Raw genomic sequence first — 14,411 nt, 5'->3', positions numbered from 1 at the left:
GGATTAGCCAATGGCCCATTCAGTCCAGCATCCTGTTCTCGCAGGGACCAACCAGGGGAATCCACGAGCAGGATTTCAGCACCAGAGCACTCTCCCCTCCTGTGGCTTCAAGCAAGTGGTCTTCAGAAGCATTGCTGCCTCCAACTGTGGAGGCAGAGCATAGCTCTCATGGCCTGTAGCTATTGATACCCCTGTGCCCTCCATGAATTTGTCTAATCAACTAAAAGGGTGGCTGTCACTGCCTCTAGTGGGAGGGAGTTCCATAGTTTAACAATGCACTGCAGGAAGATAATTCTTTCTTTTGTTATCTGTCCTGATTCTCCTCCTCCTCCTCTTCTTGTTTCTTTCTTTTTTTCTTTTTTTATAAATTTTTATTAGAAACTTAAACATAACATAATATCTGAAAACATAACATCCTTAATTTCCCCCCATTTTCCTCCCTCCCTCCATCCTCCCATAAGCCCCCTGATTTCCTTCAGTTCCAGTCTTTGGTTTCTCTATGAATGCTATTCTTCTGCATGTTGCAAAATTGTATAAATCCTTAATGGCCTGGTTATCCTTTCAACATTCAGCTTCATTGGATGCCCGTTGAGTTCTAGTGTTATGAGGAAAAGAAAAGGGAGGGGAAAACTTCTCTATCTGTTTTCTCCATGCCATGCATAGTTTTTATGCATCTTATCTCTTATCATATCACCTGTCCAGCAGGTGACCCTGCCTTTTAGCTTCCTTCCCAGTTTGCCCTTGTAGAACTCAGCAAGGAGTGGAAGTGGACAAACCTAGAATTAGTCAGTTTGACTTGACATTGGCTCTGGCTCTACGTACTGCTCCAGGGAAGAGTTATAGCACTAGTGTTCCTTATAAGTTTGCAGGAAAGGTTTGACTGAGTTTGGGAAAGGTGGCAATGGTACTTAACACCCACCCACACCCACACACTCACAGTTCCTCTGTATTGCAAAGGGGGTACAGTCCAGTGGAGGTCTATACCACATTTCCAGATGAACATGTTAATCAGTTCTCAATTGTCAATTTTTCATGGGTGACTCTCTTCTTATTAAACTTGCAATGTCCCATCAATTAGTCAGTCAAGTGGCAGGGTGGGCTCCAGCTCAGAAAAGACCTGGACAAACATTAAAAGGCATGATACTAGATAGAAGAGATCATAAACCAGTGTGGTGCAGCAACTGGAGTGTAGACCAGGAGCTGGCAGACCAGGATTCAAGTCCCTACTAGTCCACCATGAAACTCATTGGGTGACTTTGGACTGGTCACAGTCTCTCAGCTTAATCTATCTCACAGGTTTGCAGTGAGGACAGAATGGAGAGGGATCATTATTAATAATGTGCAAAGGTGTGGGGGTTTTTTGGGGGGGTTGTGTGTGTGCACAAAACACTCCAACTCTGATGGTGCAACCTGGATTTGCCAGGATGTTATTTAATCCCACTGGAAAATAACAAGAGTCTGGAAATGCCCTTATGCCATCTTCCTCTGGACACACGATCCCTGGAGCAGCAGCCACTGACAATTAAGCCACTAGACTCCGACCCTCAGGATTGTGGCAGTCCTCCCCTGCTGATTTCTAAGGCGTTTGCTCTGTTCAGCTGTGCATCTCTGGACCTGGGTTTCTGGGAACTGCTGTGTACAAAGCAGAAGCAAAGTTGAGTCATGCTCCTTCCTGTAAAGTGCAACATTTGACTTGTGAATCTCACCCACAAGGGTTCTTATCTGCATCCCTCCCAATTTACCTTACTAAACAGGGAAAGCCCCTATTTTCTTCTATCTGTCCCTGATTAATCATTGTTCCTATTTTGCTTTGGGAGAATGCCTTCGCCTATTATTATTATTATTGTTATTGTTATTATTTTATTTTATATAAAGTTTAAACAGAAAGTACCAATAAAAAAGAAAGCACAGTTTTGACAAACCAGTTGTTGTTGTTTAGTCGTTTAGTTGTGTCCGACTCTTCGTGACCCCATGAACCAGAGCACGCCAGGCACTTCTGTCTTCCACTGCCTCCCACAGTTTGGTCAGACTCATGTTTGTAGCTTCAAGAACACTGTCCAACCATCTCGTCCTCTGTTGTCCCCTTCTCCTTGTGCCCTCCATCTTTCCCAACATCAGGGTCTTTTCCAGGGAGTCTTCTCTTCTCATGAGGTGGCCAAAGTATTGGAGCCTCAGCTTCAGGATCTGTCCTTCCAGTGAGCACTCAGGGCTGATTTCCTGAAGAATGGATACGTTTGATCTTCTTGCAGTCCATGGGACTCTCAAGAGTCTTCTCCAGCACCATAATTCAAAAGCATCAATTCTTTGGCGATCAGCCTTCTTGATGGCCCAGCTCTCACTTACATCACTACTGGGAAAACCATGGCTTTAACTATACGGACGTTTGTTGGCAAGGTGATGTCTCTGCTTTTTAAGATACTGTCTAGGTTTGCCATCACCTTTCTCTCAAGCAGTAGGCGTCTTTTAATTTCGTGACTGCTGTCACCATCTGCAGTGATCATGGAGCCCAAGAAAGTAAAATCTCTCACTGCCTCTATTTCTTCCCCTTCTATTTGCCAAACCAGTAACAGAATGGTAAATAATGAAAACCGCTTCTCCTTCTCCCTCCCTGTCCCCTTTTCCTTTATGCTCAGATTTCAACTCCCTTGAATTGGAGCTCAAGGCAGTTGCAGGCTTGCAGAAACAAACTGGGTAATGTGGATTGAGTGTAGACACCCCACCCTGTCTCTGATGTGTGCAACAAGTGCAAATGTGACTTGAAATGCAGCAGGAGGGAACAACGACCTTGCTGTGTCGTAAGCCAGCCACTAATGTATACGTATCCTTAGACTGTAAACCTGTGAGCACAGGCTGTTTTGTTTCAACTGATTGTATGTCAGCCACTGAAGGAGCCTTTTAAATATGAACCGCAGGGTAGAAATGCTCAAAATAAACAAACATACAACCACTAGTGATTGAACAATTGATATCATCAGGCAATTAAACGTTTAGTGAAATGGCATAATCATGACCCTGGCTTATTCTTACATGTGAATATGTGGCAATGACGTGTATCCTTTGCTTCCTCATCTGTAACACACCGGCCTGCTCTGAAGCAAACCCCTTGTGAAATATACCTCTTAGGTCAGGGTGAGGAAGAGGCAAAATAGGCACATTACTTCTGATTCCATATACCGCCTGCCCTCCTTTTATCTGGTGACAATACATATAAATGTAGGATCTATGTAAGTTGCAGAAAATTCACAGGGGGAGTTACACACACCCACACCCACACCCCCTCACTGCCAAGATGGAGCGGAAGAAGGCAAAATCCTGGCAGTGGCAGGTCCTTCATCTGCTAGGAAGGACCCCTGTTGTGGAGAGGTCTATAGAGACAGAGGTTTTCTCCATTCACCTGTTTGAGGAGAGATTTAAGGCTAATGTTCCTTTTTTCCACCCCACCAGGCATCCAGCTGATGACAGGAAGACAAGAGTTCAAAGGTACCAACATCTGCGCCCGGGAAACAGCTTTCATGCCTACGTTTGGGGGAAAGTGTGGGTGGAACAGACAGTCTCTCCGCTCCACAGTGAGAGAGTTGCTTTAATGTGAACCAGTTTTCTTTCCCTGCAGGCTCTGTTGCCAGGTGGGTCCCTCGACAGATTGAAACATCAGGAGGGCTTTGCTGGATCTGGGCAGTGGTCCATCCACTCCAACATCTTGTCTCTTACAATGGACCATCAGGTGCCTCTGGGAAGCCCACCCAATGTGGCACAAAAGTAGCCCTCTCCCCGCACTGTTGCCTTCCCTTAATATTTTGGGAGTTTATTATTTTATTGTATTTCTATCCCGCCTTCCCTCCAGGGAATTGAAGATGTCATACCAGGTTCTCCCTTCCCTCTCCATGTGATCCTCACCAATGACCCTATGACGTAGGTTAGGCTAAGAGACAGTGACTTGCCCAGGATCACCCAGTGACCTTCATGGTTGAGTCAGGACTCGAACCTGGGTCTGAGCAACCCAGGTTCGAGTCCTGACTTAACCATGAAGTTCACTGGGTGATTCTGGGCCAGTCACTGTCTGTCAGCCTAACCTACCTCCTAGGGGGACTGGCAGCAGAATGTTCAAGTGTGAAGTGCTCTTGCTCAGAGTTCCAGCCAGCCATGCCCTCCTCAGGGTTTCCCCAAACATGCCAAAATCTCCTCTCTCTGTGTGTGTGGTTCCATTTTGGCTCCATTGGCACTGGCACTCACACCTGAACATTGGAAACAGCGTGAATGATAGACATCTCCTCCCCCACGAATTATGCTAATCTCTTTTTTAAACCATTTAAGCCAGCAGGCGTCACCACTTCTTGCAATAGCAAATTTCATCAGTTTGTGATACGTTGCACGAATCTATTGTTTGTCACGTGTGATTTGCATGTTGGCTACTGTTTCTTTCTGCTGGTTTTCAATAGGTTTCATTTTTATTGTAACTGTGTGTGCTTTATTGTCGTTAGCTGTCTTGAACAGCTAAGCGGGGAAAGGCGGGATAATGTTTAAGGTAATAATACTTTAAAATAGATAAATACGGATGGGGGAAAATAGGTGCATTTGCTCATACTGAGGTGAGCTCTGTTGTGGTTCCTCTGCTAGTTCTCTGCATGCTCTCTGTCCTGCCCATTTATAGACCACATGCATACTATATCTTGAATGTCCATTTAAAGCACAAAATGGCCTCTGCCCAAGAATCCTGGGAACCGTAGAAGAGTTTGGATTTGATATCCTTCTTTATCACTACCCGAAGGAGTCTCAAAGAGGCTAACATTCTCCTTTCCCTTCCTCCCCCACAACAAACACTCTGTGAGGTGAGTGGGGCTGAGAGACTTCAGAGAAGTGTGACTAGCCCAAGGTCACCCAGCAGCTGCATGTGGAGGAGCAGAGACGCGAACCCGGTTCACCAGATTACGAGTCTACCGCTCTTAACCCCTACACCACGCTGGCTCTGTAGTGTGTTAAGGGAGGGATAGTTCAGTTCGTAGCGCATGAGACTCTTAATCGCAGGGTCGTGGGTTCGAGTCTCATGTTGGGTGAAAAATTCCTGCACTGCAGGGGGTTGGACTGGATGACCCTCATGGTCCCTTCCGGATCTACCATTCTGTGAGGGGTAAGATTACAGTTCGGTGGAAGAAGCCAAGTGCTTTAAATCCCTGGTGTGAATGTGACCACAGAACAAAGTGACGAGTGTCAAAGCAGAAGTTGCTGCTTGGATTTCAGTACCATTTTGTACACTTTTTGCCTAAACTTTCTTCGTCATTATGAAGAGTTGGGAAAGGAAGCAGGTGATATTCCTATCCTGTTTGGTGCTGGATAGTCAGAACAGGAGAAGGACCCTTCACCAAATGCCTGTCACAAGCCAACATCCTATTATCACAGTGGCCAACCAGGTGCACATGGGAAGCCCAGAAGCAGAACCTCAGCGCAACAGCAGCTTTTCCAAGATAACTGTATTCAGAGGGACACACTGATTCCATGATAGACTTCTCTCCCATGAATTTGCCTAATCCTCTTTTGAAGCCGTCCAAGTTGGTGCCTGTTTCTTGTGCGGGCGAATTCCATACTATGCGCTTAACTATAGAATAAAAAGCTGGGAAGAACTTCCCCACTTGTCATGGATTGGGAAATTATGACAGTGAGAGAGAGAAAAAGAATCCTGAAAGCCAGGTAGAAAAGAGGTATCAGGATTACGGTTTGTCCCTCCATTGGCTGATCATCTTTTTAATAGCTCCGGGTTTGAAAAACAACGCGCTCCTGAAACGCAGTGAAGGTGGTTCTCTCAACAGGCCTTTGCCAACAAGGAGTGGAGCTCTGGGTAACTGTTCATGCAAAATGGGGTGCATAGCAGAGATGCAGCTGTATCAGTTGTGCTCATTATCTACAAAATGTTGAAGAAAAGTAGCCTCTGGAGGAAGTTAGCAGTCGAGAAGCAACAGCAAGAAGGCGCTTAACTACTTCTGCACTCACAACCTCTCCGTTCAAAATTACCCACTTGTGGGTTACTTTTCTTCCCAGAAAGAAGGGCAACTGGATTTTATGTGGGATGGAGAAGCCCAGAAAGAGGCTCAACAACTTCAATCCTAAAAAAAGGTCAACAGCTTTGGTTGGCCCCTTGGCCGGCCCTCATGGCCCTTCATCAAATCTGGCCCTCTTTGAAAAAAGTTTGGACACCACTGCTGTAAGGGAAAAGCAGCCAGCGGGAGGATTTGGAGTGGAGGGTAAAGGATTAAGCAACTACAGTGGTACCTCGGGTTACATATGCTTCAGGTTACAGACTCCGCTAACCCAGATATATTACCTCGGGTTAAGAACTTTGCTTCAGGATGAGAACAGAAATCACGTGGCGGCGACGCAGCAGCAACAGGAGGCCCCATTAGCTAAAGTGGTGCTTCAGGTTAAGAACAGTTTCAGGTTAAGAACGGACCTCCAGAACAAATTAAGTACTTAACCTGAGGTACCACTGTAGTCTCCGTGTTGTATTTCTATTCCAATTTCCCCCCCTCCCAACACTGCTGTCTAATCCCCCTCCCAAAAAATAAAAGTAGCAGTGAGGTTGTGTCTCTGCACATAACTAGTTTTTCAGAAAAAGCAGTTTTGCCATTTTCTGAAGTTTATTGTATATTTTATTATGGTTTTTTTAAAAAAATGTACTACCCTGGGATAAGATTTTATGAAGGATGGCAGACAAATAGCTTACACAAAATAAATCGACACTTTGGGTGGGGCAAGTGGAGACCTCAAACTAATTTTATGTGGGATGGGGAAGCCCAGAAAGGGAGATGAGAAATAAGGGGAAATGGATAAAGCAATGGAAGGGGGGGGACCTTCTGCATATGTTCAGGCGTGTCAGAAGAGATGAGGGCACATCAAAAAGAGGGAGAGAAAGGGTGCTGCAATCCTGTTTTATCTGGGATTAATTATCCAAGAATGCAGTGTGACTTATTTCTGATTATGGGCATGTGTAGGATTGAACTGCAAACCTTATACCAAAAGATAGAAGGAACCGGCCAAAATCTCATCAACCCTCACTGAACACATAAGATTAAGGGGAACGAGCTATGTCTGTTTCTAGCCATTGCTCTTGCCCCCAGCTGAGTGGCACGAGGGCTGTTGCAAAATTATCATGAATGCCATCTAAATCCAATTGCATTGGAGTATAAATAACATAGCAGGCATGTCGCTGGCTTCAGACTAAGACTATCAATGGCTACTAATGCTGATGGCTCCGTTTTTCCTCTACTGTTGGAAAGCAGTCTGCCTTGGAATACCAGCTGTTGGCAATACCATGCGCGGAGAGAGCTGTTGCGCTTGGGTTCCGCTTATGGGCTTCCCATAGGGATGCAGTTGATCACTGTGAGAACAGGATGCGGAACTGGATGGGCTACTGGCCTGATTCAGCAGACTCTTCTTATGTTCTTCAGTTGGTAAAGAATAGAAGTGGTTGGGAGAGGCTCTAGACCAGGGGTAGGCAAACTAAGGGCTGGGGGCCGGATCCGGCCCAATCACCTTCTAAATCCGGCTCGCACATGGTCCGGGAATCAGCGTGTTTTTACATGAGTAGAATGTGTCCTTTTCTTTAAAATGCATCTCTGGGTTATTTGTGGGGCATAGGAATTTGTTCATTTTTTTTCAAAATATAGTCTGGCCCCCCACAAAGTCTGAGGGACAGTAGACTGCCCCCCTGCTGAAAACGTTTGCTGACTCCTGCTCTAGACAAATGTGAACAGGGTCCTATTTATTATTATTATTCACTCTCTGAAGTCCTGCAGCTTTTATGCCGCAGAGAAACAGCATTCCAACACATCATTAACCATGTATTCCACCTGGGCAGTCTGCTGAAAAGGCCACCTGGGCAGTCTGCTTTACACCCAGGGGCCATATCATTTCATTAAGCACTAACTTGTTGTCTAGCTGTTGACCACCTTTGATTGGCCCAGAGAGTCTCCTTTACCAGCCTACAGAATCTGCTTTGCTGTTTTCACTAGCGACACAAAGGTCCACCAACCACATCCAGGTGTGAAAACAGAGGCTATGAAGGTGGAACCAAATGCAAATGGGGCAGAGCTACTTTCCTTCCACATCCCATAAGCTGCACACATTAAGTGTGTATCTACATCTTAAGTTACTGCGGATCAGGTATTCCACCTCAAAACTCTTAAAACTGTGCAAGGACTAACTCAAAGGCCACTGGTTAAGGCTGCAACACTTACCTGGCTGCACTTAATGTTATTTAGTTAATGCACTTACCCGGCTGCACTTACCTGGGAGTAAATTCAACGGGACTTCTGAGTAATCCTAATGCGCTGCAATATCTCCCATTTTACAGGTGAGCAATACCAAGGCTAAGTGATTAGCAGAACGTCAGCCATCCCAGAAATTTAATTTAAAACAAAACAAAACAAGGCCCTATTGTTCAACCTGTCAAGAGTCATAAATTTAAGCAGATTCTCTGTAAATCAGAGAAGTCTACCAGTAGATCCCAGTCTACCCACTTGATATATACCAGGCATGTCCAACTCCCAAGAGACTGCCCTCACTATAAAAAAACTGGCAGTGATCTACGCACTGGATTGACCAAAGTAGTTGAGCTTTTTCGGGGAGGGGATCAATCAGGAGCACGTGATCGAACAGGATTGCCCAGAGATCAACCGGTAGATCACAATCGACAGGTTGAACATCCCTGATATATACAATCCCTACTGAAACTGGAGTGACCTGCTCAGCACTAATCACTGAATGTTAGCTAAGCAGAGGTTGGAACAAAGATCTATTTGCACAACTGACCATCGTGGCTTCAGAATATACTGTGATTCCAGAGAATCACAAGCATATCAAGTACAAGTACTGGTTGGATGACACTGTATTTTTTTAATTTAAAAAAAAAACCCACCCCACCTTAAGCAATCATGTGTACTGGAGAGAGCAGTGAAAGCTTTGACTTCTAATGACCTAAAGTGTTGCAAAGGCAGAGAGGTATGCTTTGCATTGGCCTGTGCCAGCAAGACAATCAGGCTAAGACTGGCAGATGCTCAGTTGAAGAACTGCAATAGATCAGTAACTGCCGGCTGCTTTGCCAACTTTCAACTAGGCGTAAATTCCCAGCCTGCAACTGGCAGCTACCTTGGGATCTTGCTCAGCTTTGCCATTTGAGCATGGGAGAATGATTTACTAGTTCAAACTAGGATTTTTTTGTTGGGGGGGGTCACAGTGGAATTCACCCCTACACCCCCAAGAGAAATTAACTTTCCTTTACAGAGGCTGCATTATCAAGTTTTACCTGTGCATAGGTAGAAGACAGAAGCAAAGAAATGCAATGTTGACGTCTGGAGTGCATGTGTAAGCGGTCAAATGCAACCACTTAGTATTATGTCCATGCTGCAGATGAAAGGACTGAGGCAGAGACCCAATTGTTGTCTTAAGATTACCTAGTGAGTTCAGAGATTCAAACCAGGGACTTCTTGACAGCTTCTTTTTTCATCACCCTCCACCAGCTCAAGAGTGCCTTCTTTTTATGCTTGCTTGTTAACACTTCTCACTGTTTAACTCACCCATCAAGAGTTCTGGATTAAATATGAATTAACTGTAGAGTTGTTTATATGTTGCTTCCACAAGCCATGACTCTATAATACCCATCCCAGGATCCCTTGGAGAGCTGTGTTAATTGTGCTTCCCAACTGCACCCCAAAAATATTGGTGCCGTAAGCAACTATGTGGGTGGTTCGTGCAGCTGGTACAGCCCTGTGTTTGTCCCATTTCCACACAACTCCATTAGAATGGCATCTCTGTTGAGCGCCAGCTGCCTCAGCAGCTCCCTAAACAGTTTCAGTGGAGAACACCTTCGGTTGCTGCCTACAGTGCGCACACAAGTTGTTTTAACACCACCAATAACATTTGCAATATTGTTTGTAGCTGGTGCGGCCAATTCCACCTAGCAGATATCTGGATGTTTTCCTCCAAGGCTTCAACACTCATCAACATTTGCCTTCTTTTTTTGTTGGTGGTGGTTAAAGGCTACCGCCGTTGTCAAAACGAGGCAGCAGCCATTGCACCTATTTTAGGAAACTGCAGTTGCTGCAAGACAAGAGTTTCCAAGTTTTAAGGGGATTATAATCTGTAGGATCTTCAGATCAGCCATCACCAACCTGGTGGGAGTCCCATTTTGGGGACTACAGATCCCATCAGCCCCAGCCAACACAACCATACTGGCCAGAGCTGATGGGAATTGTAGTCCAAAAAATCTGGAGGCCACCAGGTTGGGCCAGGGCTGGCTCAGAATACCTCAAGGGTTTATAAGGGGTATGAAAGGCGATGTGGTGGTCTGGTCTAAGAAGTTTTCCCCCCCCTCCCAAAAAGTTTTCAGATTTGTTTTTTTAAAAAACCCAGCTTAAAATTTATTATGTAAGAAACTTTTATAAAAAGTTTTTTTTTTAACCAAAGGAAGTACAATTCATGGATGCAGAAATTAACCTTCCTGCCAAAAAAAGGTACATGTGTTCTCTCTATTATAGAGTTCAACAATAAAAACCATGAGGCGAAACAGCCCCAAGACACCTCAGTTTTCAGTTTTCATGTTCTTGAAAGTCCCCTTCCACCCCCCCAAAAAATGATGTTAAAAAACTATAATCCAAAATATACATACAAGCTGCATATCTGCAAAGTTTTTGTTTTTTTTGTTGCCCTTTTTTCTGAGCAAACGACAGATCGGTCCACATTTGTCACAAGTTGTTGCAATGTTGGAAGTGTGTGATTTCACTAAGAAATCTCTCGACCAGGATCAACGCGAAAAATCTGATGGCTCAGAGCTTTAAAAAAAAAAACCGTCCCAACACACACACACACAAACCCCACAAAGTTTCTTCTTGTGCAATACAGCAATCCAATAGTTAAATCTGAGAGTGGATTAAAAGGTGGGCTTGCTTTCAACCCGCCCGCCCCCCTCCTCTGGCCTGCAAATTTTGTTTTCAGGCAGTTGGAAGAGAACAACAGATTGAGGGCAGAAAGTTGTTTCTGGAAGTCCAGTCAAGGCATCTGAAACTGCCAGGCAAGACCCATGTTCCACAGTTTATCTGGAAGATAATGATGGAGGTCTTTCCATTACTGGATGCACGGGGTTAAAACATCAGATCCTTTCCCCACTCAAGATCTTTTTTCTCTCTCCTCTTCTTCTATCTTCTGTCTCACTGGAGAGAACCAAGTGTCAGGATCCCACACCTGCAGTCTGAAAAAAGGGGAGGGAGGGAGGGGGAGGAGGCGGGAGAGAAAGACATGTCAGTTTCAGCAACAGATCAGAGGCAGGTCTGCAGACATCCTGGCGCCAGAGAGGAAACTTCTATTTACCTCCAGCTGATAAGGAATCAGGAGCCAACACTCTAAGCTGGAGGTTTGCTAATTGGCACCAAAAATCTAAAGCAGGCGGGGCAGCAGAGGGTGGAATGAAATGGACCCTTCTGTTTTCTAACTTTCTGCAGATGTATCTAAAATTACAGATTCTGAGGGAGGGGACAAACTCTTTAGTGGTGTCTTCCCGACTTTAAAAAGAAAAAAGAAAAGAAAGAAGAGGGGGGAGAAGAGAAGAGAGGGAGAGAGAAAGAAGAAGAGTGCCTCTTGATTCACTGATTTCAACAGGGCTGTTTAAGCAGCTGCAGAGACTTAAAGCTATAAAAAGAATGACATTGTAAAAATAATGACTCCATTTACAGGCATCTGAGGCTGCTGCCTTATTGCTAAGCAGTGACAAGGGGCTCTAAAGACCACAATCTGTTCCAGGGAGGGCAGTCAAGTAGGACTACTCTGGAGTAAACATTGGGGTGCACATCTAGATTTCTAGACTGACTGTAGGGTTTTTAAAAAATATTTTGGTGGTTGTTTTTTAATAAAAAACCTGCTTGAGGTGTCTTGCTGGTTGAGATCGGGGATGGGGGAAAAATAATTTGGGTATTTCTTGGCTGTTACCTGTTTTAAGAGGTTAGTGGCAGAGATTCCTCTCCTCTTTTGAGCAAAGTTCTGATGCCAGCTCTGCAGCCTATAGGAGAAGGGGAAAGAAGCGTTAAGGAGATACTGAGTTCACAGTTTTATATACGCCACATGATACAAAAAAATAAAGATCGGGAACAGTGAGAATGGGTTTGCTGCACACAGGACCATGATCCTATTGACTTTTCAGTGGGATTTCTGCTGAGCAACACCTATTGACTGACAATGCAAGCCTAGCCAGAAGTCCCACTACATTCAACAGGGTTTACTCCCAGGAAAATGCCACGGATTGCAGCCTGAATGGACAGCAGTGCCAATTCAATTTACATCAAATGTGTTTAGCATGGGGTCCTTAGGATCAGAACCCAAGATTGTTATCTTAGATCCTGCTCAAGTAGTCCCACTGAACCTGGGATCCCAAGCACTTTATTAAGATTAAAAAGATTATTAAGATTAAAAAACACCCCCCAACAAATAAATACAGCGGATCTTCTTTTGGAGGTAAAACGTTTAGGACCGCAGTTTAGACCCTGCTGAAGGCGCAGCTGTCAGCGGAACCAAAAGTGCCCATAAATCCCTCCCTCCCAACGCATATGGCAGAGAAGAGCGCAAACTGTGCGTCTATTCCCGAGCAAGCAAAGTACTCCCGCAGCAGCCCGTTTGCAATAGGATTCCACAGCCTTAGAGGCGAGCGCAGTTTGCTCAAGGCTGGATAGCGCAAAGGACGGCTCGGGACCCACTGCAATTTGCCTTACAGCGCTCTGCGGACCGCAGGCAGGACGCGGCTCCCGCTGGCGCCCGTTAGATCATTACTTTAACTCATAACCCAAATTAGCCTAGATGGCGTCTATAGTAACAGCGTTTTCCCCGGCTCCCCCCCCCGCCCCTCAACCTTGTGTGCGCCCACGAAGGCTCCCTGGGTTTTCGCCCCCTCTTCCTTTTAAGAGAAATCTCCTTACTTTTAAAGAGAGTAGGGAAGTCTCGGCTGCGGACGGATCTTGCCCCTTCTTTGCCTGCTCCTCCAGCACGATCTGCAGGTCAAAGATGTAGTCGATGACGTGCTGCAAGATTTCCACTTGGCTGACTTTCGTGCCTTGCGGGATCCCCGGCACCAGCTCCCGCAGCTTGGAATAGCAGTCGTTCATGTCGTAAAGGAGGTTCATGGGCTCCTCCAGAGCCGGGCTCTTGTTGTTCGTTCCCCGGGTGATGGCGAGGCTCTGATCCGAGAGGCAGCACACGGCTTCGTAGCAGCTTCTGACCGATCTGACGGGGCTGATGGCTTTCATGGCAGCGAAGGAGGAGAGAGGGATTTGCAGAAGGGCAAGGTTTCCTTCCTTAAGGCGGAGAAGCGAGTGAGGGATCGATGCTTGCCTGCTTGCCGGCCTGGTTAATTCTCTATTGTGCACACACAGAAGATGCTTCTTTGCAAAAAAGCGAGGGCTGTCACCCCGCTCGGCTTTTATAGCTGAGTGTGAGCGCTCAAGCCCGCCCGCTGATGCAAATGAGCCACCGCGTTCCCCCTCCCACTCCCCTTCGCTCTGATGACAGCGAAAATGTTGGAATGGAACGTTTACAAGATGGTTAAACTGCAAAACAGGTTTCTATTGGCTTCGGCTGACACCGAATAGCAGAGGACATCAAAGGAATGAGGAAGCTCTGATTACAAAGAAGGAGGGGCCAGCTATCAAAAGCGCTTCCTTCCTTCCCTCCCCCTTTCGCTCTCTCTATTCCATTCAATTAAACAGAGTTAAATTCGAAATGTGTGCTATTCGTCTTGTCCGATTTAATTCTTATATTTGGGTATGATTATTATAAAGGGGGAGGGAGGGACGGCCATTGTGCCGAGAAGAAAAGGGCACATTTTTCTATTACTGCTTCTCTGCCTTCACCCAGCCCTTAAAACGTTCAGGAGCCATAAATCCCATCACGGCAGAGAAATTTCCCAAGGTTTTAGATTTTTTCCCCTCCTCCTCCTCCTCCTCTTCAGGGTTTGGGGGAGGGAATCTTGTAAGGACTTAGTGCCGCCTTGTTCCTCAATTTGCTACTCATATGACCTCCAGACTTTCTGGCGTCAGGAATTATCTTGTGACCAAGTTAAAAAAAAAATTAATTGCGGGAAAGCTGAGGCTACGATGGAGAAAGCAGATTTGAGCCAGCAATAATGGTAGTGAAACGTGTGTGAGGGAAGGGGGGGCGGCGGAGGAGATTATGGGGAAATTACTTACAAGTCATAATTTACTTGATAAACAAATAAACAGGCACACAAAAATCCAGGCAAGACATTGCTAAGATATTTTTGGACAACAGGATTATTTTTCCGACTGAAAAGAAAAAGCGGGCAGAAGAGAGGAACTTTGGCCCATCTGAATTCCCTGTCCTACATACCTGAACAATATATGTGTTTGGGAACCCATTAAATGGGC

General features: G+C 45.5%; 1 protein-coding gene across 1 annotated transcript; it reads right to left on the bottom strand.

Moving 5' to 3' along the window:
* Nucleotides 1-10,405: 10,405 nt before the first annotated feature.
* On the bottom strand, nucleotides 10,406-13,469 carry ID3 (inhibitor of DNA binding 3). Its single transcript, XM_053398607.1, has 3 exons — nucleotides 12,948-13,469; nucleotides 11,968-12,037; nucleotides 10,406-11,233 (listed from the first exon to the last, which is right to left on the bottom strand). The coding sequence occupies exons 1-2, from the start codon at nucleotides 13,272-13,274 to the stop codon at nucleotides 11,981-11,983; spliced, it is 384 nt and encodes a 127-aa protein (XP_053254582.1). The 5' UTR covers nucleotides 13,275-13,469; the 3' UTR covers nucleotides 10,406-11,233; nucleotides 11,968-11,980.
* Between the last annotated feature and the right edge of the window lie 942 nt (nucleotides 13,470-14,411).

Source organism: Podarcis raffonei, chromosome 8 (genome assembly GCF_027172205.1).
Source record: "Podarcis raffonei isolate rPodRaf1 chromosome 8, rPodRaf1.pri, whole genome shotgun sequence".
NCBI classification, from domain to species: domain Eukaryota; kingdom Metazoa; phylum Chordata; class Lepidosauria; order Squamata; family Lacertidae; genus Podarcis; species Podarcis raffonei.
This window is presented reverse-complemented; position numbering and strand designations above follow the sequence as displayed.

Excerpts from the sequence above, each read along its gene's own strand:
- ID3 (XM_053398607.1), bottom strand. The coding sequence starts at position 13,274 with ATGAAAGCCATCAGCCCCGTCAGATCGGTCAGAAGCTGCTACGAAGCC. Across the intron at positions 12,038-12,947 it reads CTTCCCTACTCTCTTTAAAA|GCTGCAGAGCTGGCATCAGA; the intron begins GTAAGGAGATTT and ends CTTCTCCTATAG.